The 25,809-nt window shown below is 55.2% G+C and overlaps 1 protein-coding gene across 3 annotated transcripts; it reads left to right on the forward strand.

The window, feature by feature from the left end:
- The first annotated feature begins 262 nt into the window (after nucleotides 1-262).
- On the forward strand, nucleotides 263-24,924 carry ABHD17A (abhydrolase domain containing 17A). 3 transcript variants are annotated; one of them, XM_030540702.1, is made up of 5 exons: nucleotides 263-563; nucleotides 3,072-3,607; nucleotides 15,343-15,537; nucleotides 21,604-21,783; nucleotides 23,754-24,924. In XM_030540702.1, exons 2-5 carry the CDS (start codon nucleotides 3,300-3,302, stop codon nucleotides 23,977-23,979), a joined length of 909 nt encoding a protein of 302 aa, XP_030396562.1. In that variant the 5' UTR covers nucleotides 263-563; nucleotides 3,072-3,299; the 3' UTR covers nucleotides 23,980-24,924. The 3 variants fall into 3 exon arrangements, with proteins under 3 accessions (XP_030396562.1, XP_030396563.1, XP_030396564.1); XM_030540703.1 differs by lacking the exons at nucleotides 263-563; nucleotides 3,072-3,607 and adding an exon at nucleotides 13,542-14,005; XM_030540704.1 differs by lacking the exons at nucleotides 263-563; nucleotides 3,072-3,607 and adding an exon at nucleotides 13,542-13,996.
- The last annotated feature ends 885 nt before the right edge of the window (nucleotides 24,925-25,809 follow it).

Consider the following 25,809-nt stretch of genomic DNA (forward strand, 5'->3'; position numbering starts at 1 on the left):
TTCGGAGATTGCAGAGGATAAGGGACCGAGGTGCCCTGCCTAGGAGCCCCCAGTCCGATCCCCCGTAGCTCCCGTCCCGCCGCAGCCCCCAGCCCGATCCCCCGCAGCCCCCGTCCCGCCGCAGCCCCCAGCCCGATCCCCCGCAGTCCCCAGCCCGATCCCCCGCAGCCCCCGTCCCGCTGCAGCCCCGAGCCCGATCCCCCGCAGCCCCCGTCCCGCTGCAGCCCCCAGCCCGATCCCCTGCAACCCCCGTCCCGCTGCAGCCTCCAGCCCAATCCCCTGCAACCCCCGTCCCGCTGCAGCCCCCAGCCCGATCCCCCGCAGCCCCCGTCCTGCTGCAGCCTCCAGCCCATCTGGGAGCTGATTCAATCTCCCCCGTACCGCCTCCCCCAGCTGCGATCACCCCCCCCCGTCCCATTAGCAGCTGATTTCCCCCCTCGCCCCTTCTTTCCCCCTGCCCCCCACCCCGGGCTGCTGGTGTCTTCCTTCCTCAGCTCCTTCAATATCTCCAGCACCGAACTTGCCCTGCTCAGCAGAGCCCGAGGCGCCTGCAGGATGTGGGGGTGATTATCCCAGTTTTCTAGCGTGCTGGGGGGGCGGGGGAGCACTGGTCAGTGGGGGTGGGGGGAGGTCCCTTTCCTGGCATTGACTTCTGCAAGGGCAGGATCGCAGCCAGCTTGTGTAAATCCAAATGCTGTGTCCCCCGCCACCCCCCGGCTCCCACTAAGTTTGGAGTTTGACCCTTGCAGGAGTGGGGGAGGCTAGTTTTCTTTTCTTTTAAGCAGTCGTTTTCCCCCGGTGGCTGGTCCCTTCTTCTGCCCCCAAATACTGTTATCAGGCCGGGTGCATTTGTGTCTGGGAACAGAGATAAGTGTCTGTCTGTAGCATAGATACTTTCCTGCGTTTTGTAGCACTGTAATGGTGCTGTATCTGTCTGCAGTGTAGATAAGTGTGTGTGTCTCATGCTGCACAAGTCTAGTACAGACAGGTGTGTGACTGTCTGTAGCAGGGTTGGAAGGGACCTGAGGAGGTATCTAGTCCAACCCCCTGCTCAAAGCAGGACCAGTCCCCAACTAAATCATCCCAGCCAGGGCTTTGTCAAGCTGTAGTGGAGAAACCTGTGTGTGTGTAGTGTAGATGGGTGTGTGGTTTTTCCATTCTGCATGTCTGTAGTGTAGACCGGTGTGGGCGTAAGCCTGTACTGTAAATACCTATGTGTTTCTATCCTGCATGTGTCTATAGTACAACGCATAAGTGTGTGCCTGTAATACAGGTGATTGGGTGTGTGATCATGTATTCTGGTTTTGTCTCGTGCATGTGGCCGTGAAAAACAAGTGTACATTAGTGTTTGTGTGTGCATCTCCACAGTGTGTGCCTGTCATACATGGTGCGTTTGTGTACATGTGTCTGATAAAGCAGTGCGTGTGTATTGTGCAGATGGGTCATGCGGCAGTACGTGTGTCTAATGGCACATGTATATGGTGCATCTGTCATGTCTGTGTGGCAGACACATGTCTCGTGTGGACAGGTGTGTTTCTCTATGTTGCATGTCTCTAATGTAGCATTTATGTAATGGGAGGGAAGGATCTGTTCTGCTAAGTAACTGCACAATGAAATGGAAGGAAGTGAGCCGCTGATCCTGGGACCTATTGGGGCGGGTATGGGGGTAGGGGCTGAATAGATGATTTTCCATCTCCCTCCTGCCCCCTGTCAGCTTGTGTTGGGAGGCAGGGGGAAGTCACATCAGAGGCCCAATCCTGCTTTTGCCTACACAGGCCTAAATCCCGAGGAACTTCATTGTCTTCAGCACAGCTACTCAGGATTTACACTGGGGTGAGATCAGAATTTGGCCCCTAATGTAAAACAAGTCCCAAACTGGAGGGGTGTGTGTGCAGTAATCCAGTTATTCTGGGAGTGGGGGGATCCGGTTATTTGGGATAGAAATATTTCCATATAAGCCTTCGATTTCACGGTCCTCTTTCCCTCCACCCTTTCCTCTTCTTTCCCTGCCTGCGGAAGCAGCTGGAGTAGAATTCCTCTGGGTCTGGGCTAGTTTAACATTCCTCAGTCGGGAGGCTCTGCCCAAACTTGCAGAAACCACTTTGGTGTGTGTGTTACGTTGTCTCCTGGTTGTGAGCATGTGCAGCAGAATTGCTGCCCATGTGTGGGGCGTTGTGTTATTTCTGGAGTGGATGTGGTGCCATGCTACTATGGGGATGATGGTAGCACCTGCAACATGCTAGCCCCATGTCCCGTCATCTGAGCTTTGCGGGAGGGGGCAGGGAATCAGATTGCAGAATCAGGGCCATGGTGGGCATTGTGTACTGTGTTGTGTGTGGGGTTTGAGACGCAGGAGGTATGCCGTGTGTGTTGGTGATCAGTGTGCGTTGGTCAGAGTGTGGCTTCAGTAGGTGTGTGCTATGGGCTGCATGTGGTTTTTGTCAGTATGAGTGTATGTGTGGTTTTCGGTGTGTTGTGTGGCTGTGCTGTGTGTGGGTTTTGGTAGCGGGTGTATGTTGGGTGGGTGAATTATGTGTGAGCAGAGGACTGCGTGGGGATATTTTTTTGTGGTTTTCGGTGTAGGTATGTGGGTTTTGGTGACCAATATGTGTTGTGTGGGCGTACTGTGTGTATTTTACGGGAGGGCTGTGTAATATGTGATTTTTGGGAGGAGGGTGTTGTGTGAGTATGTGTTGTGTTTTGTGGGGTTTGGAGTGAGGGTGGTAAATTTTTTGTGTGTCTATTGTGTATTTTGCAGCAAGAGGGTTGTATTGTGTAGGTATAAAACATGTTTTTGGTGAGGTGATGGGTGTTATGTGTTTTTCAGTGAAGAGGGTGTGTTATGTGTGATTTTCTGGGGAGTGGTGTGTATTGTTTGGTTGTGTTTTGTGTGCTTTTCTGGGGAGGGGTGTGTATTGTGCAGTTGTGCTGTGTGTGTTTTCTCGGGAGGGATGTGTATTGTGCGGTTGTGTGCTGTGTAGCTTTCAGAGCGTGGGCTGGGATGCTGGTTTTGCCATGTTGCACTGCACGTCGTTTCTCATGAACCCCTTATCCATCCCCTTCGGTCCTAGGGCATTGCCGACAGGTGCGGACGGCCAGAGGGTGGCCCACCCTACTTCAACCGGTGCCGCGGCGCACAGGACATGCCTGGCCCATTGGTTCTGATGGCCGCCGTGCCGAAGGGAGGCTAAGGAGACGGGTTGTTACCAGGCCGGATCTGCTGATTTAAAAAAAAAAACCTTTTGATTTTGTTCGTGAATTTGAAAAATAAACTGAGCTCCACGCTTGATTCCGTCGCCATGAACGGACTGTCGGTGAGTGAGCTGTGCTGCCTCTTCTGCTGCCCGCCCTGCCCCAGCCGGATAGCGGCCAAGCTGGCGTTCCTCCCTCCGGAGCCTACTTACACCGTCGTCCCCGAGCCGGAGCCCGTGGGCAGCACCAGCTCCCTAAGAGGAGGCACCGCGGGGCGATGGAAGCTACATTTGACGGACCGGGCGGATTTCCAGTACGCCCAGCGGGAGCTGGACACCATCGAGGTGTTTCTAACCAAGAGTGGCCGGGGGAACCGGGTCGGCTGCATGTATATCCGGTGTGTGCCCGGCGCCAGGTGAGTGGCAGGCTGAGCCCTCTTTGCAGAGCAGGGCACGGCCGCAGGTGTTGACTGCTGCTGGTTATAGGGTTCCCAACTCAGTTGGACCAGGGGTCCTGCAGATCCTTTGTCTGGAACAGTTTGTAGGCAGCGTGCCATTCTGTGCCAATGTAGCTCCGACATGGCGCCACTTCCTGACCTGCAGCGACCCGGTGCCAAATCTGGCACCTTCCCAAGCGAGATCCCAGTCACAGAGATTTGGAGATGCCCTGGCGAATGCTCACTGGGGGTTGGCTCTCAAAACCTGTTTTGCTCATAACTTGAAGTGGGGATGGAATTAAACAAAAAGATCGAAGGAAAAAGCACAGAGCTTGGGGCACGGATCCTGTTTTCCATTTCCAGCCCTGCTGCTGACCCGGGGGGGGGGGGGAGGGATTGTGCTGCCTACTTAGCTGATTGTTGTGAAGTGCTGTAAGATCCGCCAGTGGATGCTGCTGGCGCAGGGCAGAGGGTTATTGACTAATAATACCGAGGCTGAATCAGGCGAATGGGTGAGTTGTGCTGCGCCGGGGGTGTCCAGGCTGCCTGTGGGGGCCCTGCCCCTTTGCCGGAGACATTCACAGCTCGTTTGCAGGCCTTGGGGGCCAACTCCAGGCTCCCAAGGATGGGTTGCAAGGCAAGGCCTTGTTGCCCACTTCTGATTGGCCGGGTTTTCCCTCACCTGAGCGTAGGGGCCTGGCCTCCGGCTTGCTGGCCCCTTGCTTCAGGTGGCAGAGCTGGGGGCAGGGAGGGGCAGAGTGAGCGGTAGCTTTATTTATGGACTGTGGCCCAGCGCTGGGTCCTTTCTCTGTCCCTGCCCCCACCCGATCTTCAGCTCCACTCCCCTGCCCCACTTAGCGGGCTGGGCTCATTAGTCTCGTTAGCTTGAGTCCGGGGTTTCTAGGCCCTGACTCTCAGCTGGAGCCCCAGCTGCTCTCCTGAGTTAGGAGTCTCAGTGGCATCGCATCCCCTCCCCCCAGCCCTCTGTGCTCCTCATGCCATGATTTGCAAGCCCCACATATCCAGGCATCTGCCTGGGTGTCTCTTCCTCCCATTGTCACCCTACTGCCACAGATCAGCCCATGAGCTGCTCGGGTTTCAAGGGTCCTCCCAAAAGTGCATGTCCCCAATCCAGCAGTCACGTCTCCCTCCCTTCCACGGTGCCCTACTCCTTCCCACTGCCGTCGGTGTGCCCGGATCGAGCCTTGAGAAACCAAAGCAGGGTCCCTCAGAGGTGCTGAGTTGGGATCAGAGCTGTGGTGCGACGGGCAGTGAGAAGACCCTTTCTGCTGGCAGCGGGGAGCATATAAGGAGGCCAATGAGCCCCATTGAATGTCAGTGTCAATTAACCCCTTCCCTTCCCTCCCCAGGCCCACCCACCGCCCACAGAGAGCACACAGCCTTTCCCTAGCCTTGATGAAGGGCTGGGGCTGCCTTTTCCTCAAGGCAGGCGTCTTTTCAGTACCTCTCCATCCGCTGGGTATGCGGGGGTTTGTCTCAGCCCAGTGGTTGGTTGGTGTCCACAATGGAAGAGCCACCCTTCGACGCCCTTGCCGACCATGCAGCAGTCAGGCCAAGTGCCGGCCAAGTGCGATCCCAGTGCCAGCCCTTCCCAAGTCAGTCCAGGCCCATGGCTGGCGTGGGCTATGGATGTACTGCACAGAGGGGCCGTTGCTCTCCAGCGCCGCTGACTGCATGCTCCGTGTTTGTTCCAGCCAATGCTTCCCAACCTGGTCTGTCTCGGGGTCCCGCCCCCTCTAAGTCGGGATTCCCCTCCCACATAGCAATATGGGGCAGGCAGGGGTAATGTGACCCTCGGGATGAGAACTCACAACTCATCTTCTCCAGGTGCCCAGCCTGAGACTGCTGGGGAGTGCTGGGCGCCCAGGACCCCAGCTGGTGTCATTGCTGATGCTCACCATCTCTGAAAATGACACCCGTGGGCTGATGTCCTGGCCCTGCAAAAGTGGGAGTTTTGCCATTGACTTCAATCGAGCTGGGATTTAGATTCATAGAGTTTAAGGCCAGCAGGGACCATTAGAACATCTTGTCTGACCTCATGTGTATCACAGGCCAGAGAATTGCACCCAGTATTGAGCCAAATCACTTGTGTTTGGCTAAAGCAGTGGTTTTCAGCCTGGGGTCCACAGGCCCCTGGAGAGCTGCAGACTACGGGGGTCTGCATGTCCATTTGAAATACTTTAGGGGCCTGCAACTGAAAAAAGGTTGAAAACCCCTGGGCTAAAGCATCTTGCAGAAGGGCATTGGGTCTAGATTTGAAGATATCCAGAGATGATGTCCACCTGGTAGCTTGCTCCAGGGGTTGATCACTAGGCTTCCCTAGGTGTCTGAAGTGATGATAATAGGAGCCAACAGAATCAGGAGCTGCTTTGGCAAATTTGGGTCTAAAATGTTAGAGATTTTATTTCTAAATAGGAAAAAACAAACAAAAAACAAAGACAGGGGATTTAAAGTCACAAATATGATTTTATATATATATATAATAAATATATTTTTTCCTACTTTGCCCCTTCTGTTTGATTTGGGATCATAGATTCAAGGCCAGTTGGGACCACTGTGGATCATCTAGTCTGACCTCGTGCATAATGTGCTGCCCCCAAATAATTCCTAGAGCAGGTCTTGTAAAAAAAAAAACATCCAATCTTGGTTTGAAAACTCTCAGTGATGGAGAATCCACCATGACTCTTGGTAAATTGTTCCAGTTGTTAATTACACTCACCGTTAAAAATATGCCACTTATGTCCAGTTGGAATGTGTCTAGCTTCAACTTCCAGCCATTGGGTCGTGTTAGACCTTTCTCTGTAGATTGAAGAGCCTGTTATTATAGATTTGTTCCCTGTGAATAACATCTTAACACGTAGAGACCTAGATCTTTGCTGTCAACCTGCCTTGCACGGCAGAATAGTCCCGAGATAGAGGGCGTCTCAAATACTTAACTTACCTTTTACATGCTCAGGCTGGCAACTATTTGTCATGGACAAGTGAAATATCACTAGTTCCCCATCTGCCCCCCATGATTCTGTGCTATATAGGTTCTGATTCCTTACCCATCACTGTGGTATCTGAGTGCCTTTCTCTGGAGCGTGTTTTTTCTGTGTATTACACAGGAACATCTAGCGGCACCGTTGTGCTCAATGCAGTTGATTTTGTGCCTGGGCTGGTACATTTTGCTAGCCTGCATGGGGCTGAAATTGTGCCAGTCTTCTCCGAGGCTCCCTGCTGCCCCCGTAGGCTGGAGTGGGACTTGCCTGGCCCACTCCTAAAACTCTAACATTTGTGGCTGCACCTGGCAGTGACAGCTGGGGAAAGGCAGACAAGGGAGCAGCACCGAGGCTACCTCATGTTGTAAGTGGCCTGCCCTGGAGGCTGCCGTTCATCCTGCCTGTGGTTAGGGCTTGCAGGGGCATGGCTGAGTTTGGGAGCCAGCAGCTGCTGCGTAAGCTGTCTGCACAGCCGAGAGCTTCGCAGCTGCCTTTGGAATTCCTGTGTCACTGCCTTTGTTCCTGATGGCTGACGTGCGGCATGATGCCTGTTGCTTGGGCCACCTTGGGCACTGGGTCTCTCAAAATGGGTCGCTCTTTGGATCGGAGACGTCCAGACGTCAGTGACTCAGCAGGGGGCACTCCCCTCTCAGAGGCAGTGCTGCCTCACGCTGTGTGGGTGGAAGTGGGTCTTTCTGTCTGGCTCCTGGTCCTGGTTGAATCCTTTCTCAGGTAGTTACCTTCTTCTGAAGCGAATCCTCCCTGCAGGGTATTGCACACTTCCTGTCCTAAATGATTACACAGCGTGCCAGTGCAGGGTTAAACAGCTGCCGTGTTCCCACTCCAGAAGTGGGTGCCTCTTAGCGGTGGGTGAAAAGGTCCCAATTGGCGTACAGTTCCTGCTTGTAATTAAACTTAATGAAAGGGCATTTGTGAAGGGCTTTGACAGCGTTAACAGCATGAGACTAAGGCCACGTCTACGCCACTGTAGCCTTGTAGTGTAGATGTTTCCTAATGCAATGGAAGTTAACCCAACTCTCTGAGCGGCAGTGGCTAGGTTGATGGAAAAATTCTTCTTCAAGTAGTGTCCCTGCGTCTGCTCCTCTTCAGGTGCCTCTTGAGCCCTTGATCAGAGACTTTTCCACTAGCAGTGTCCATTTAGGCCATGCGTGCACCCTGTGCCTCCTCCTGCCGAACACCGAGGTCACATAGGGACAAGCGGGTGAACCGCCCTCAGTTCCTTCTCCAGCACCTTGGCCTGAGACAGAGCCCTAGTGTCCTCTTGGGTCTCTCCTTGGTCCCAAGGGTGTTCTCCGAGGGTCTGGCGGTAGTGGCTGCTGATCCCCGACAGGAGGCAATCCTGGATTATCTGCAGGATTTGAAGAAATTGAGGTTATCACTTAACTCCGTTAAGGTCCATTTGGCTGCAATATCAGCCTTTCATTCAAATATAGAGGGATTTTCCATATTGGCTCTTCCTGTATCTAGATTTTTTATGGGTTTGGGGAATCTCTATCCCCAGACTAGAGACCCAACCCCAACCTGGGACCTCAGTCTGGTACTCAGTTACTTTATGAAACATTTGAACTTATGGCAACCTGTTCTCTACTCCATTTATCTATGAAGACAGCCTTGTTAGGAGCCATCACAATGCCCGTATAGTTGAGGAGATTGGCACTTTGATGGCGGATCTCCCCTTTACAAGAATACGATTTCTTTACACCCATGCCCTAAATTCTTACCTAAGATTCTCTCAGAGTTCCACCCCAACCAATCTATTCATATGTCATTGGTTTTCCAAGAGCCATAGACCTCTGTAGGAGTTCTGTTTTCATACCCTGGATGTTTGAAGAGCACTGGCCTTCTACTTGGATGGGACCGAGTGATTTCAGAGGTCCCCCAAGCCGTTCGTCTCCTCCGCGGATATATCCAAGGGATCTGCGTTTGCTGCTCAGAGACTGTCGAAGTGGATAGCTGGATGTATTGTCACTTGTTAGGAGATCGCAAGCATTCATCATCCTCAAAGGGTGACAGGACATTCTACCAAATCACAAGAAACATCCACAGCATTGCTTAAGAACATCCGATGTCTGAGTTATGTAGGGCTACCATGTGGGCTTCAGTACATACATTTTCGAAGCACTACGCCTTGATACAGACCATCAGATCTGATGGGGCTCAGGGTACAGAAGTACTATTTTCAGTTCTGGACTCAGTTCTGAAGCTCCCTCCTGCCTGTGGGGAAATCGCTCAGAGGTCCCCTGAAGTGGAGCACCCATAGGGACGCTACTTGAAGAAGAGATTGCTCACCTTGTGCAGTGACAACAGTTCTTCGGGATGTGATATTGGCATAGAAAGTACACTTATCAAGTTTGCAGATGATACCAAACTGGGAGGGATTGCAACTGCTTTGGAGGACAGGATCATAATTCAAAATGATCTGGACAAACTGGAGAAATGGTCTGAGGTAAACAGGATGAAGTTTAATAAAGACAAATGCAAAGTGTTGCACTTAGGAAGGAGCAGTCAGTTTCACACATACAGAATGGCAAGAGACTGTCTAGGAAGGAGTACGGCAGAAAGGGATCTAGGGGTTATAGTGGACCATAAGCTACCTATGAGTCAACAGTGTGATGCTGTTGCAAAAAAGCAAACGTGATTCTGGGATGCATTATCAGGTGTGTTGTGAGCAAGACATGGGAAGTCAGTCTTCTGCTCTACTCTGCACTGGTTAGGCCTCAGCTGGAGTATTGTGTCCAGTTCTGGGCACCGCCTTTCAAAAAGGATGTGGAGAAATTGGAGAGGGTCCAGAGAAGAGCAACAAGAATGATTAAAGGTCTTGAGAACATGACCTATGAAGGAAGGCTGAAAGAATTGGGTTTGTTTAGTTTGGAAAAGAGAAGACTGAGAGGGGATATGATAGCAGTTTTCAGGTATCTAAAGGGTGTCGTAAGGAGGAGGGAGAAAACTTGTTCACCTTAGCCTCTAAGGACAGGACAAGAAGCAATGGGCTTAAACTGCAGCAAGGGAGGTTCAGGTTGGACATTAGGAAAAAGTTCCTAACTGTCAGGGTAGTTAAACACTGGAATAAATTGCCTAGGGAGGTTGTGGAATCTCCATCTCTGGAGATATTTAAAAGTAGGTTAGATAAATGTCTATCCAGGATGGTCTAGACAGTATTTGGTCCTGCCATGAGGGCAGGGGACTGGACTCAGTGACCTCTCAGTGTCCCTTCCAGCCCTACAGTCTGTGAATCTATGTGTGTCCCTATGGGTGCTCCCCTACTTGTTCTCCTTCCCCTCTGCTTCAGACGGTTCTCTGCGGAGACGTTTGAGTGGAGAAGGCACGGAGGGCGGTTTGCCGACGTACCCCTGTAGAGCCTCGGTGTCCAGCAGGAGGCGTTGAAGGGTGCATGCGCGGGCCGAACGGGCATTGCTATCGGAAAATCTCCCATCAAGGACACGAGAAGCGCCTGCACATCTGAAGTGGAGTGCCCCTACGGGGACACTTCCTGAAGAACTGCAGTTACAGCTTAAGGGGAGTAACTGCTTCTTCAGTTGCGTACGCTGGGGGTTAGGTTGGCTGAACTACGGCACAGGAGCCTGAACTTTTCACCCCCCCGAAAAGTGATGTGACTAGGTCAATCTGAAATGTAAGCATACAGCAGGGTCAGCAGAGAATGCCGGATGATACTAGAGAGGTTTTCTCAGCCTGAGTTTGGAAAGCCCATTACACAAGTAAGGTATATAGAGTATCCAGATGAGTGCTAATAAAGCCGACATCCCGTTCCCCACCATCATGCAACCGGTGTATACCATGCGTCACAGGAGAAACTACAGCAGAACCTCCGAGTTCCAAACCCCTCAGGAAGGGAGGTTGTTTGTAACTCTGAAATGTTTGTAATTGAACATTTACAACTGACCATTGACTTAATATAGCTTTGAAACTTTACTATGCAGAAGAAAAATGCTGCGTTCCCTTTATTTTTTTAGTAGTTTATGTTTAACCCAGTACTGTACTGTATTTGCTTTTTTTTGGTCTCGTCTGCTGCCTGATCGCGTACTTCCTGTTCCAAATGAGGTATGTGGTTGGCTGGTCTGTTCGTAACTCTGAGGTTCTACTGTATGCTAGAAATGGATTTAGACGTTTTAATGGGACTTATTTTTTGGTATTCCTCCACCTGTAAATTCCGGTGCCCGAGGCCTGCTCTGCATGCAGAAACTACAGTGATTTTAGCTAAACTAGATTCTGAATTTGGTAACAAACTGAATTAAGCTTTTCCCAAGAGGAGGCCCTCTTGAACATGCTTTAAGAGTGTCCACACCAGAGGGCTGTTTGATCTAAATTGATTTAGAAACTGTTTGACTTAAATTAGCCCAGTTACTGTGTGGCTAGATTAAAAGCCCTTTGCTACCATGACTAAGATTTTTAAAAACCACTCAGCTTTCCATTTAGGCTTTAGGACCTGACTTTAAATGATGTGTCCTGTCCTCCCTCGTTCCTCCCTGAATCTTGGTCCTTGTGTCTTACTGCAGCATGGCTCAGAAAGGGCCAGTAACCCCCTTCACACACCCACATCCCCTCACGCCCTAAAACAACCTCACGTAGTTTGTCTGTGCATAAGCATCTTGTGTCTTTCACGTGCATGATCTTAGGCCCTTCTGAAGCGAGAAGTGAGAGCTGTGTTTTCAAGTAGTATAAAACACCTGCTGAAGCAACATTGCCTAGTGGGTAGAGCACTGTATCCTGGCTTTGCCACTGATCGGTGGATGACCTTGGGCAAGTCCCTGGCCCTCCCACGGTTTGTCTGCCTCCTTTGTTTAAGTTGCAAGTTTTTTGGCCCAGGGGCTGTCTCTTACTATGTGTCTGTGCAGCGCCTAGTACGATAGAACCCTGATAGAGCTCCTGTAGTACAACTCATCAATAGTAGCAGCAGTCAGATCTTAAACTTAAACTGGCGTAGGCCCAAGTTTACTCATCATGGGCATCTGGTCAGGGTAAATTGGGTACAGCAATGGAATAATTTTTGGGATGGCTGCTCCAGCGGAATGAATAAACTTTGGGGCAGGTTGGTTAATAATCCCTAGTTTGTATGTAGCACTTTCCATCAGAAGCTCTCAAAGCGCTTTACAAAGGAGGTCAGTGTCATTCTTCCCATTTTACAGATGGGGAAACTGAGGTGCAGAGAGGGGAAAGTGACTTGCCCAAGGACTCCTGTCAGGCCTAGTGGCAAAGCTGGGAGTTGAACTCAGGGCTCGATCCAGAGTGCAGGTGAGGAGGGCAAAGGCAGCGATAAGTGCAGTGTATGTGGGGTGATGTGTATCTGTGTTGGCCTGATCTGCCAGGGTCTGCAGGGTCGGGCCCTGCCCCTTGGCACCTGACTTTGGCCGTGGGAAAGTCAAGGGCTCTCCCTGCCGCCCAGCGGAAGACGCTGCCCACAGCTGTCGTTGAGACACCTGGAGCACAACTGAATTAGGCTGGGATGGCCTAAGCTGCCGGTGTGGGGTGGGTGGAGAACCAACCCAGGAGATAGGGAGTGAGGTCTGGACCAGGACAGTGGGCATGGGTGAGATAGCCTGGAATCCAAGGGTCCCCCAGCCAGACCGAACCAAGGGTCAGCTGGACCAGCCAGATCACACCCAGGGTCACCCAGCCGGACCGTACCAAGGTTCAGCCAGATCACACCAAGGGTCCCCCAGCCGGACCGAACCAAGGGTCAGCTGGACCAGCCAGATCACACCAAGGGGCCCCCAGCCAGACGGTACCAAGGTTCAGCCAGATCACACCAAGGGGCCCCCAGCCAGACCATACTAAGGTTCAGCCAGATCACACCAAGGGTCCCCCAGCTGGACTGAACCATGGGTCAGCTGGACCAGCCAGATTACACCCAGGGTCACCCAGCCGGACCGTACCAAGGTTCAGCCAGATCACACCCAGGGTCACCCAGCTGGACCATACCAAGGTTCAGCCAGATCACACCAAGGGGCCCCCAGCCGGACCGTACCAAGGTTTAGCCAGATCACACCAAGGGGCACCCGGCCGGACTGTACCAAGGTTCAGCCAGATCACACCAAGGGGCCCCCAGCCGGACCGTACCAAGGTTCAGCCAGATCACACCAAGGGGCACCCGGCCAGACCGTACCAAGGTTCAGCCGGATCACACCAACGGTCACCCAGCTGGACCGTACCAAGGTTCAGCCGGATCACACCAAGGGGCACCCAGCTGGACCGTACCAAGGTTCAGCCGGATCACACCAAGGGTCACCCAGTCGGACTGTACCAAGGTTCAGCCAGATCACCCCAAGGGTCCCCCAGCCAGATTGTACCAGTGGTCAGACAGAGCAGCTGGACCATACCAAGAGAGCAGCTGGGGGAGGCTGAGGGGGACAGAATTGAAGAGCTGAGCAAAGCAGAAATGGGAGGTTTTCGCGTAGTCCATTTCTGACGGTTTGAAGCCGTGGGGGAGGTCTGGGGCTGGATGCTGCTCGGGTTGCCACACTCCCAACCAGGCCACCTGCTGCTGCCTGGCCCCCTTCCCGTCCCGTCCCATCCTCCAGCACGGCTGGCGCCCATGGGCCGTTCAGGCTCTCCGTGGCCGGTGTGAGGTTTGGAGCTCTGGTCGGGGTTCGTTCCACCTTGCACCCAGGCCTAGAAGCCCTGGATTTTGGGATGTGTCGCTGCACGTCTGTCCTGTGGGGCTGTCCTGCAGGCAGCACTGTGACCCAGCGGCGGAGCAGGCAGGGCGAGGGGGGACCGGGGTTGGCAAAGAGGAACTGGCTGCCCACGAGCAGGATTTCTGCCTCCAAATGTGCCAGTCGTACCATTAGTGCCATAAAGAGCTGATCTAAGCACAGACCTACCCCCATTTTGTTTTGCAGGCTCCTGGGTTTAGCGCACCGTTAGGACAGGCCGGGATTGCAGGGGATTTCTTTGCCTCTGAGCTGACCAAGTGTGTTAGCACCTGGTCCGGTTCAGATGCTGCCGGCCAAGCCTCTCTGCCTTGTCGATATTGGCGGCCTCATAGACGCCGGCCCCATCTGGTTGCCAGGTGCTTGGTCTCTGATCTTCTCTCTGGCTGCTGGGATCCAAGGAGCGTGTGTCCCCTTGCCCCTCCCTTCCCCTGGACTGTGGACTGCTCAGGAGCTGATTTTCCCTGGTGCATTTTAAAGATCTGCTCTCCCCTCGGAGTAAGGCCGAGTCACGTCCCCCGTCCTCGCTCTGAGCAGCGTTTGCACTTCGATGCTCACAACATGCCGAAGGGGGAGGAGTGCCCCCCATCTTACAAAGGCACTGAAAGGACCCCGGAGCACAGCACTCCTAAGCACGGAACTGAAGTTAGCTCTGCCCCAGCGGAAAGAGAGACAAGGTGGGCAAGGTAATGCTTCTTATTGGACCAACTTCGTTGGTGAGAGAGACGAGCTTTCCAGCCACACAGGGCTCTTCAGGGTTGGGAAAGGTCCTTCCAGCCTCCCAGCAAAATGCAAAGTGGGAACAGTTTGATTATGTATTGTAAGTAAGGGGCCATTCAAGTCAGAGTTGTCCATTAACACCTCTGCAGTCATAAAACAAAAAGGGGGGCTTAGCAGGTTACAGATCATTGTCATAACCATAAATCCAGTGTCTCTGCAGTTTGTGATTTTTAGTGTCTAGCAAAGTTATGCATTTAAGCTCCCAGGCTCATCTTTTGAAAGCATTGTGCAGGTTTCCTTTGAGGACTAGGACTGACAGGTCAGGTATAGAGTGATCGCTTTGTGAAAAGTGTCCACCCACAGAGTGATGGGGTGTGTTTGGCTTTTATCGTTTCCCTGTGTGAGCTCAATCGAAGGATAGTGATTGTTTGGTTTCACCCACACAGCTGTTATTGTGGCATTTCGTGTGCTGGAGGAGGCACACCACATGCTGTGGCAGGCAGGTGTAGGACCCGTGGATCTGGAAAAGTGTGTTGGGCTGGGGGGTGTTGATCATTGTAGTGGTGAAGATCTCTCTGCAGGTTTTGCATCTGTTGTTCTGGCTGGGTCTGGGGCCCTTTTGTGTTGGTGTGGGGAGCTTGCGTCTGATGGTCATCTTGGAGAGGTTAAGGGTTGAAGGCCAGAAATGGAGGCTCAGGAATTATTTCTTTCAGGGTGGGGTCCCCACTGAGTATGGGTTATAGTTGTTTGATGACACGCCGTTGGATTCCAGTGTGGGATGGTAGGTGAAAACTAGAGGTGTGCAATTGGAGGGGGTTTATTTCTGGCCTGAAGCAGGTTCTCTTGAGGTTTTTGGGTGGCCCGTTCCATAATGCGATCTACTTCTCTGCTGGCATGTCCTAGTTTGACCAAGGCGGGTTTAAATGTGTTAAGGTGTGTATCCCGGACTTTCCCTGTCGAGCATATTCTGTGCTGTCTGAGTGCCTGGCTGCAGAGAACAGAGTTCTTGGTGTGTTTGGGGTGGTTACTGGATCTGTGAAGGTAGATGGGGAGATCCTGGGGTGTCTTGTATATGCCCCCTGATCTCCCCTGCATCCTCTTCCCTCCCCAAACTCCCCTCCCCCATGCCCCCTTCTGTGGCTCCCCCTGCCCTTGGCTAGCGAGGTGCTGCTAGTGGCTCCCCAGCCCTGTGCTGGGTCCCTGTGGCGGCAAGACAGTTGGCGGGAGGCTGCAGTGTCCAGCAGTGTCCCAGGGCCTCTGGCCACCTGTCCCTGTGTATTAACCCATGGCTCTGCCCTGGCAGGTTCACGGTGCTCTTCTCCCATGGCAACGCCGTGGACCTGGGCCAGATGAGCAGCTTCTACATCGGCCTGGGCACCCGCATCAATTGCAACATCTTCTCCTATGACTACTCGGGCTACGGCGTGAGCACGGGGAAGCCCTCGGAGAAGAATCTCTACGCCGACATCGACGCGGCCTGGCAGGCCCTGAGAACGAGGTGAGCTCCCCCTGGGGCCGGCTAGCCTCCCCAGTGGCCCCACAGGCTCAAGGCTGCTGGGGAGGGGGGCGTAAAGAGAAATGAATACAGGAAGATCTGGCCTTCCTGGAGTCCTTCTCAGGCAGTCAGTGCCTGGGGACCCCAGGCCTGGCATAATGGGGGCTATGGGTCAGGATTGAGGGGCATCAGCAGAGCTGTGGACAGGAAGGACCCCCACAGCCAAGATAGCAGGGGGCTGCAGGTCAGGACTGTGGGCCATTGGCAGAGCTGGGGGGGTCCGAGGGCTGGCATAGCATGGGAGCTGTGGCTCAGGTTTGAGGGGCATGAGCGGAGCTCAGGGCCAGAAGCACGTGGGAGAGGGAGAGCTGCAGGTTAGGGTTGAGAGAGGCACCATGGCCCAGTGGATAGGCCTTCAGAGAGCCGAGTCCCACTCTGTGACCTTGGGCATGTCACCCCTCTGTGCCTCAGTTTCCCCCATGTAAAACAGGGAGAACGATACCGACCTGCCTCGTAGGAGATGCGATGAGGGGTTTTGCTTGTTGTGCATCAAGTTCTTTGAGAGCCTCAGATCAGGTCACGTGCTAGAGCAGGGCCAAGGGTTATTTATGATCTGGACGACTGTCACCTGGTGGGATGGATTTTTGCTCCTTTGGGGCAGCTGTAGAGTGAGATTTCTGGGGCTTGCAATCGTGTGCGCAGTATCGGAGGGCAGCTTTCCCTGCGGTCGCAGAGCCCCTCTGCGGGGAGCCAGGGAGCACAGACGTATCACTGATATAATGGGGGGTGATAGGAGGAAACCCACTACACACCTTTGTGAGCCTGGAAAAAAGGTTCAGGTTTCAAAGCCTGAGAGTTGGGCTAAAAATGGGGGAGTATTTTGAGGGGGATGGGCAGATTTCTCAGCTATTTACAGAGGAGAGACAGCCTTTTGGCTTAAACCTCAGAGAGCTAGGACTCCTGGGTTCTCTTTCTGTCTCTGCCACCGACTCAGTTTATCATGTCACTTCCACCGTGCGATGCCTCAGTTTCCCCATGTGTTCAACGAGGAGGACCCAGGCTTGCTCTGCTGGGATGAACTGTCCAGTGTTGCTGGGAAATCTCAAGTTTCTATGGAGTCCCACCAGGCTCCATCCTCTCACCCTGCAACGTGAAACTGTCGGGGGATCTGGCAAAGCAACGCTGGCTGCAGCGTGCGGCCGCCGCCTGGCTCTGCCCCTCCACCAGCAAGGAGCCCCATCTCCCAGGTCTCTAGGTCAGTCTAGATCCGCACCAGCGTGAAAGGCGAGTGGCTGAGGCAGAGGCCAGACAATGCAGAGTGAGGAGAGCTCTCCTAATCCCAGCATCCCCCGACCCAGGCTACAGTGGGGTTGTTGGATGCTCAACCTAGGAGTGCATGTGTGATGCTCCCTCTCCGTGCCTAAGCCACAGCTGGTACAAGGAGAGCTGGGGAAATGTTCCCGCCAAAACTTTTTTCAGCAAAAGAGGCAGATTTGGGTTGACCAAAACATTTTGCGAATTCACTTTGAGTTTGGCAAATTGTTTTGGTCAGAAAAAGAAGTCTCAACCCCCCTCCCCCCCTCCAAAATCCGAACAAGCAGCAAGTTTTATTATGACGTTTTTGAAACTGAATCTCATTTTACGATTGAGAACGAGATTTAATTTTTCTTAAAAAACGAAAAAACGAGGGTGTGGGAGAGGATGGAGGATGACGAAGCTCAACATCAAAAAGATTTGACTGATTATTTTGACTCTGCGAGTTGCTGAAGACATCAGAATGGTTTGGGTTTGGGACGACCTGCAGCAATTTTTCCCCAATGTTTTACAGCTAGCCAGCGACCCCCAAACTCCATTTCTCTCCCAGCTCTAGATCTGAGTCTGTTCCAGCCCCAGCTGGGAGAATTGGTCAGGCGGTAGCAGCCCTGGCACGCTTTTAGCTCTGGAAGTCCCTGGTTTGCCCCCCGGTGCATTGGCCGAGATGGCAGCTGTCGCAGCTAGATGTGGCCACGATACCAAGCAGCCACTGCTGCAGCTCGCTAGGGCAGCCGCGTGCCTGGAGCAGGCCCAGCTGGCATAGAAGGCAGCAGTGTGGTGGCTCTGCATTTCAGGCGGCTGGGAGCCCGTCACTCCCAATGAGATACACACAGCCCAGCTCGAGGTCGCTGCAGAGAGTGCCGTGGGGGCGGGGAGGGCCAGGAAAGCCCCGTGGCCTGCACTGTGGAAAACAGGAAACCTTGCTGGGCGAGACAGCCGCTCGGAAGGGACTCGCAGGGGAGGCTGCTGGTGGGGTGGGGACAGGGCTAAGCTAATGCACAGGGCGGCAGGGGTGGGCAGGCTACAGGGGAACCGTGGGGACGGAGCCTTCCCCTTGGGGTGGCCAGTGTGACTGTGATCCAGGGCTGGTGGGTCCCAGTAGGGTGACCACATGAACCGATTTTATAGGGACAGTCCTGATCTTTGGGTCTTTTTCTTATATAGGCTCCTCCTACCCCTCACTCCCTGTCCCAAATTTTCACACTTGCTGTTTGGTCACCCTAGTCCCAGCTCAGCTTCCAGGGGGCAGGGCCAGTGGCCATAGTGGCTTTAACTGGCCTCAGCGAGGAGGCCAAGGGCTGCCCGGGCCCCAGAGGCTGAACCCCTCCTTCCTGGGCAGGGTATGGTCGGGGACAGGGGCTGCATCAGGCACGGGAAAAGCTCACGCCCCAGGCAGCCAGGACTGCGGCTGGAAGGACAGTGTGTGTGGCGCTCAGCTGGTGGAGGGCAGGACACCTCCTGTGTCTCCCCAGCGCCTCCTGCAGGTGGTTTAACAAGCAGGCTCTGGAGGGCGTTCCCGCCCCACTCCCAGTGCAGGCTGGCAGCTCTCCATGGGAGCATGTGGGGAGCAGGGACAGGTGAGCGGGATGCTGGGGGACAGGTGGCAAAAGGAAGCATCCTGGAGAACCAGCCATGGTACATGAGCCGTGCTGACTTGGCACGAAGGGACGGGCCTGGATGCTTTCTCCTGTCACGCACCGATCAGCGCCAAGGGGGGCTACATAGATTGGATGCTGGGGGCTGGCAGGAGGGAGGCTGGGAGTCTCTGAGGCTGCTCTGGAAGGTGCCCAGCAAGGGGCTGTGGGGAGGTTTGTGCCCCTTTTGATACAGTAGGAAAAGGGCCTGGAAGGTTTGTTCTGCCTGGTTTGGGGTCTGGCGGGGGTGGCAGGTCTGGTTTAGCTGGAGGACTCCTGGGGTGACTCTGAGATGTGCAGCGGGAGCTTTGAACTGGTTGGGCAGAATTGCTGAATCTTCTTTCCAGGGAGTGTTTCTCCTTCAGGAAATAAGGTGATAAGGGAAGTGGTGGAAACAGCCTGAGTAAAAGTCCCTGGGCACAGGCTACCCGTGGCTAACCCTGTTGATTCTGCTGTTGCTCAGTGTCTAACCAGGCCAGGACGCCTGAGTTCCCAACGTAACAAACCACACAAGGAAACAAATAAAGCTTCAGACCTATTTTGCATGTCGTTAGAGGATGCCAAACTCCCCTCTTCTATTATATTAGAGCCCAGCTAAACCTGGGCCCATTGTCCCAGGTGCTGCACAGACACGGAGTGAGATAGTCCCAGCCCCAGCGCACTCACAGCCTAGCTAGACAACAGAGACAAAGGGCAGGAAGGGAAACTGAGGCACAGGGTAGGGACTTGCCCATGGCCATTCAGTGGCAGCAGTAGGAACAGAACCCAGCTCTTCTGAGTCCCAAGCTGCTGCGCTACCACTCGGCTACACTCGTGCTACTCAGCAGGGAGGTGGGTTCCTCCTGTGGTCTTTGGAGGAGGCCGCCTATCCCTCCCCTGGCTGCCTAGTGCCTGTTCGGAGAGCAGCCTGCACTGCGTCCGGGGTGTCACAGCCCCAGGCCCTGTCATCCGGGCAGTCACAGGCAGGGGCCGGCATCTCTGCGGAGGGGAAAGCAGGAGGGAGAGACCGGAGGCCGCGATTTATATGGTGGCGCTAGACAGTCCCAGCCCGTGCAGCAGCTCTGCCCTGGGGTGACTCATATCCCGGCGCCATGGGGAGCCTTCCGGTTTGGGTGAAGGCAGGACGTGGGCTGGGCTCCGTTAAAAGAGAGAAGCCACAGAGTGGGGCTGGGCACTCAGCAACAGGAGCCAGATTCCCTCTCCAGGTTCCAGCTCTGCCCCAGGGCAGAAATGACTGGAAGCCTCCTGGCACACAGCACTTTAGCAGGTTGGTCTGTGGCCCAGTCAAGGCTCCCAGCCCTGAGTGGGGGCTCGCTGGCCAGTCCCTCAGTACCAGTATCCCTCTCCAGAGCAGGCTGCACTGGCACCGAGAAAACCAACTGGCAATTCAGTTGTATTTCACCCAGAGGGAAGGCTCCAAACTCGGGGGAAAGACCAAGCCCCCTGTGCTGATCGGGCCTCAGTGATCCAACCGGAGAGGTGTGTCCTTCTGGAGCAGAGGACATCGGGGGAGGTAGTTTGCCTGGTTGTTGCCCAGGCTGCGGGTAAATAGAAGCCTCTGTCCCCACGGCTGCCAACGTGGCATCTTTCCCCAGCACCGGACGCCCCAGGGAAATGTACACTGGAGTCGCTGACGTTGCTAATTGCTCAGCGTCTGCCTGGGTCCCGCGTGCGGCCCTGCCTCTGCCCTCGGCACTGTGCAGAAGTAGGTCACTGCCAGGCAGGTAGCCAGTCCTCGTCCTACAGGGCTCGTAATCCAGAGAATCCCTGTGGCTTGGAGCAGACCATGGGGCTGGCGTGTTGCTGCAGCCGTCTGCTGGGGGGGAGGGCTGGGAGCCTGGCGTTGGCTAGCTCGGAGGCTGAGTTCGACAGTTCCAGCTGCAGGGCCGGCCCCCCTCCTGGGCCTGCTCAATGTCTTGCTTAAATTGATCCTGGGTGGGACACGGAGCCCCCCACACCTGGCGGCTTGTCCCAGCCATCCATGGCCCCTGCCTCTCCTGCAGCCAACAGTCCCTCTGCTGGCTCCTGGCTGGGCCGCCCTCCCGTCCATGGCCCTTCCTACCTTGCTACTGCCTCTGCTCCGGCTCCCAACACTTCCCTCCACCCCCACACCCTCAGCACCTCCCTGGGCCCATGCCCCCACCTGGAGCAGCCATCCCCTCCTCTGCCCACTTCCCCCTCCGTCCTCCCCAGCTTTCCCTGCCCTACATCAGCCCCACAGGCCTGCACGGGCAAAGGGTGTGTACGGGATTCAGTCATGTTCACTGTGGGGAATGAGCCAGGGCAGCCCAGCCCCAAGGATCTTAGCGTGCCCAGGACTGAGTGGGGGGCACCTCAGGCTGGTCTGATTGAATCGGGGGGCGAGGGGGGAGCCAGCTACCTGTGGAAGGGGCGGGGCCCGAAACCCAGAGGGAATAAGCCAGTCACCATGGCAGTCTCTGCGGTGCTTGCGTGTATGTTGGCCTGGCGATGGGTGTTTGTTTCAGTTGATAGTGTTGGGAGGAGAGGCTAGAAGAAGGGGGGCCCTGCCCTTTGTGCCCTGAGCTCTGTTGCAGTGGCCAGGAGGAGGGGGATCAGGCCCAAGGGTGGGAGGCCTGTGTGTTGGGGGTGGCCCCCTTCCCCTCCCCTCACTAGGAGGCAAATCAGTGCCACAAGCCTGAGTGCAGGGTTCGGCTCCCTGCTGCAGCTCCCGGGGGGAGTGCAGAGCCACACCCAGCAACACCTGCTTGGGAAGGATGGAAACAGGCTGCTGTGTGGCTGGGAGTCCGGGGTACAAGGCTATGAGAGCATGGGGGAGTCACTCAGTCTCTGTGGTTGGGGGTGGTTAACCTGCCTTTTGCCCAGGTGGCCTGCAGGGAGACAGCCAGCTTGGGCAGCCCTTTGCATTGCCCTGTACTGGGGTCCCCGATGGGCAGGTGGGAATCCTGCCACCTATTGTCCTCTGCCCAGGGACCCTCACTCTCAGGGAGTCATAGGAGCTGGGCCTATGGGACCTTCTCCTGGCCTGGGCGAGACAGTTCCTTGTTCACCATCAGCCTGTGGGTTCGGGGCTGCAGGGAGAATGTCTCCCCCAGCTGGACAGCGCCTGGGAATTAACCCCCCAGATTCCTTTCCTGCCCAGGTATGGGATCAGCCCGGAGAACATCATCCTATATGGGCAGAGCATCGGCACGGTGCCCACCGTGGACCTGGCCTCTCGCTACGAGTGTGCCGCCGTGGTGCTCCACTCGCCCCTCACCTCGGGCATGAGGGTCGCCTTCCCCGACACTAAGAAGACGTACTGCTTCGACGCCTTCCCCAAGTGAGTGTTTCCCCACCCTGCCCCTCCCTGGCTGGGGTGCAAGTTCAGCTCAGGCTGCCAGGGGACGATGGCCCAGTGTCCACATGGGCTCCAACTGCAGCTGGCCCTTGGAGGGGTGTGGGGCAGCACAAGGGATTGTAGGTAAAAGGTGAGCCTTGGGGCTGCTTTCTGTGTGGCTGTGACACCTGCTTATCCCCTGGGAGGTGCCCGTCTCCGCAGGGGTGCATGGATGTCCATCGGTCCCAGATGGCAGGTTGCAGACAACCTATTAAAGAACCTGGGTCTGAAAATTGGTGCCCCTCTGGCTGCCAGCCGCCCCTCTGGAAATCCAGACACCCCTGGAAGGGGGCGGGGAGGCACTGGTTTAATCCCACCCTCCCCCATTCTCGTGCTGCTGCCACACCTGCTGGGCGCCAGAGCCAGCCTGGGGACCGAAGGCAGATTCTCCTCTAGAAGTGGCAACGGGTCCCCCCAAACAGTGAGATCCCAGGATGCCTGCACCGTGCTACTTTGTACCCTCAGCACCCCGCTTGCATTGGAACCACAACCTGGGGCCCTCGACCCGCCTTGCAGACATTAGTTGCCCAAGTGGGCGTGGGAGGTTTTTCCTGCTTTGTGCAGCATCAGCAGAATGGGTTGTTATGTTCCGGGCAGCGCCCCTGTGTAATCACAGTGACAGCCGTGGCCTAGTTTGTACGTCTACACTGCAGTAAAACACTGGCCCTGGTCCGCTGACTCAGGCTGTGGGTCTGTAAAATTGTGGAGTAGATGTTCAGGCTGGAGGCTGAGCTCTGAGACCCCGCAAAAGGGAGAGGGTCCCAGCTCTCCAGCCGGGGCCAGAATATCTACTGCAATTTGATGGCTCTGCGAGCCCAAGTCAGCTGACCCGGGCCAGCCACGGGTGTTCTATAGCCGTGTACACATAACGGTCAGTTACAGGCAACGTCAATCACAGACTCATGGAAGTGTCGGGCTGGAAGGGACCCGGGAAGGTTGTCTAGTCCAGCCACCGGCGCTGAGCCAGGACTAAGTAAATCTAGACAGGTTTTTATCCAACCTATTCTTAAAACCCTCCAGGAACAGGGATGTATCGAAAGGAAAATCCCTGGGGAACTGTGCCAAGAGAGGTGGTGGATCCTCCATCACTTGGAATCTCTAACGGGCGATCAGTCGGCTCTTTCTAAAGGATGCGCTCAGGTTGTCCGAGTTCTGAGCCCATTGCAAGAAGCACTGGGGGAAATCCTCTGACCCGTGCGTGCAGGAGGTCAGAGCAGAGGACCACACCAGTCTCTTCTGGCCTTGGAATTTAGGAGTTGACAGCGCTGGCTTGGAGAAGCCCCCTGTTTTCCCTTGTAGTCAGAGCACGGCAGAGCCAGAGTCCCTGGGGTTCGTCTTCACTGCAGAAGAGGTGTGGTCTGAACTCAGGTCAGCGAAGCAGGTGAAAACAGTAGTGAGGGCGTGGCAGCTTGGCTTTGGACTGGGCTGAGCAGATGCAGATGGAGCCCGGGCTGGATCTTGAGCTGCCAGCCTGAGCTGCCATGTACTATTTCAACCCAAGTTCAGAACACACCTCTTTGACTGATTGCCAGTCCATGTGGAGCCCCTGCCCCCGGTTTCCTGGCACTCCTAGCAAGCCCATTATTGTGGGCTAACACTGGTCTGTGGGGCGTTAGAGGATACACAGCCCCTGTTGTGAGGAGTTTACAGTCTAGCTGAGAATGGTGGGGGGTGGGAGCCAGAGTGGGGTTTGCTGTGAGTCCTTACTGTAATTTCTCAGGCCCTCCACCTCAACAAATTGTGCACCAGGCTATGAGCTAGTAGGTTGCTTCTCCTCCTCCACCCCAGAGGTGGCTGCATTTCAGTGATGGGGTCTGGACTGCAGCCTGTTCTGGGGCGCCCCTGGTGACAGGAGGTGCTTGATGCAGGGCAGCGTTTGCTCAGGGGGTTGTTTGCTTCTCTCCTCCCTGCAGCATCGAGAAGGTGTCCAAGATCACTTCGCCCGTCCTCATCATCCACGGTACCGAAGATGAGGTCATCGACTTCTCGCACGGCCTGGCGCTGTACGAGCGCTGCCCCAAGGCCGTGGAGCCCCTGTGGGTGGAGGGGGCTGGCCACAATGACATTGAACTGTACAGCCAGTACCTCGAGCGCCTGCGGAAGTTCATCTCCCAGGAGCTGGCCAGCCAACGCAACTGAGCCCCAGCTGCCATCCCGGACTCTGACCCGGAGGAGGGATCAGGCCATGCTGCCCCCTGGAGGTGTAACGAACTTGGGCGGCCCCAGCTCCAGCCCACACTGAGGTTGGCGAGCTGGTGGGACGTGGCCAGTCCTCAAATGTACGTTGTGTTTCAAGGCACGGTGCTCCCGGCTCGGGTCACCCTCCACCTCCCAGCCACACACTACAGATGGGACATGCTGGGTGGATCCCATTTCAACCTAGGCAGCCCCAGCTAGAGGAGTCCCCATGCAGTGGGGAGAAGACCGGCTTCACCTTCCCGACTCCTGCTCCGAGTGCTGAGGCCACTTTCGATCCGTCTCCGGAGCTTGCCGTGGGTTCTATCGCCCCATCCCACTGCAAACAACTCGGGAGCCATCTTAGTCCTTTTCCCATCATGCAGCTGTTCAGACATTAGCAATGAGATGGCTTGGAGTCCTGGCCTGGCTGCAGATTTGAGGGGGTTAATTATCCCTGCAGAGCCCCATGCCTTTTCCTATCTGGGATCTGATCACTGCATGATTCACCCCCCACACCCCCCATCTGCCTTACCCAATTCAGTAGCATCAGAATGGAGGAGCAGGGCTCTCTGGCCCTGAGCAAAGCTTCTCTTGGATCGAACACCAGTGAGAACCGGGAGGGCAGGGATTGAGGGGACCGAGCCGCATTTGATCTCCCTGCTGGGAAGGAATGGCCCTGCCGTGTAGTCCCTGCTCTCTGAAAGGGGTCGGGCAGGCGTGGCTAGGAGACGTGCGCTGTCCCCGATCTCCGGCATCCGGCAGTTTTCTCTTTCCACAGGACTCCCCTATATTTGGGGCACCCCCTTTCTTTACTCCAAATATCTACAGACAGATCCCTCATGTCACACTGGAAGCAGGGAAAAGAAGAATAAAGATTTAAGATGTAAAATTTTACAAGACTTCTCACCAGGTGCCCATCTGAGCTTTTTTTACATCTCGGGGGGTCCGAGAACGGTGGTTTTAGAGCCCAGCACAAGGGGCGATTTATGGCGCTTTGCATCGTGATTTGTTGTGCCAGAGGCCTGATTTCCCCCTTCCTCTCGAGCTAACAACTGCAGGCCTGTGAGCACAGTACGGGTTCACCAGCAGGGCAGCCACCCTCCCCCCCGCCCCACCCACACACACTCATGCCCTCCTCTCTGAGGTGGATGGAAGCCACTGGGGCATCCCCCCTTTGCCTTCTCCATTCTGGGCTGTGCTACCAGGGCAAGGGGGCATAGGAGCTTTATGCCACTTCTGTTGCCCTCCGCATGCTGGGGACTGAACCTGCCCCCAGGCTAAGTCAGAGCAGCCCTGGGCTGCTCAAAATCTCTGGCAATCTGTGCTCCAATTTCTGGCTTCCCTCCCTGCAGTAGCCAAGCCCCTCACGATCGCTAACATATTTATCCTAAGCCCCCCAGGAGACAGAGCAGGGCTCTTATCCCCATGTTACAGAGGGAAAACTGAGGCACCAAGAGACTATCTCGGGCTGATTGTAGTGGGAGTTCAGCAAAGGTCCCCCAGCGAGTGTGTAGCCAAGCAGGGAAATGAACCAGCTAGCACCCCAGCCTGGCCTTTCCCCAGAAGGGTGGGCCAGTGCAGAATCTCTGATACCGTGTGCTCTGGGGCTTTTGAAGCAGGCACTGTGTGGCTGCTTATGGCAGCTCTGTGCTGGGCTCGTGCTAGGGAATTCACCTCCAGAGCCTTGCAACATAACGGCCCCTCTGTGCCCCCAGAGCAGCGTAGGGGGACCGGAGGGGGCAGACTGGCCTGAGGGGTGGAAATTACCCCAGTTTAGAATGTGTCCCCCTG

The sequence above is a fragment of the Gopherus evgoodei genome, chromosome 22, assembly GCF_007399415.2.
Source record: "Gopherus evgoodei ecotype Sinaloan lineage chromosome 22, rGopEvg1_v1.p, whole genome shotgun sequence".
In the NCBI taxonomy this organism is placed as follows: Eukaryota; Metazoa; Chordata; order Testudines; family Testudinidae; genus Gopherus; species Gopherus evgoodei.

What these genes read in the sequence shown, in the direction of transcription:
- ABHD17A (XM_030540702.1), top strand. Translation starts at nt 3,300, where the DNA reads ATGAACGGACTGTCGGTGAGTGAGCTGTGCTGCCTCTTCTGCTGCCCG. An exon ending in CGGTGTGTGCCCGGCGCCAG is followed by an intron (nt 3,608 to 15,342) that starts GTGAGTGGCAGG and finishes CTGCCCTGGCAG; the next exon opens with GTTCACGGTGCTCTTCTCCC. An exon ending in TGCTTCGACGCCTTCCCCAA is followed by an intron (nt 21,784 to 23,753) that starts GTGAGTGTTTCC and finishes TCCTCCCTGCAG; the next exon opens with CATCGAGAAGGTGTCCAAGA.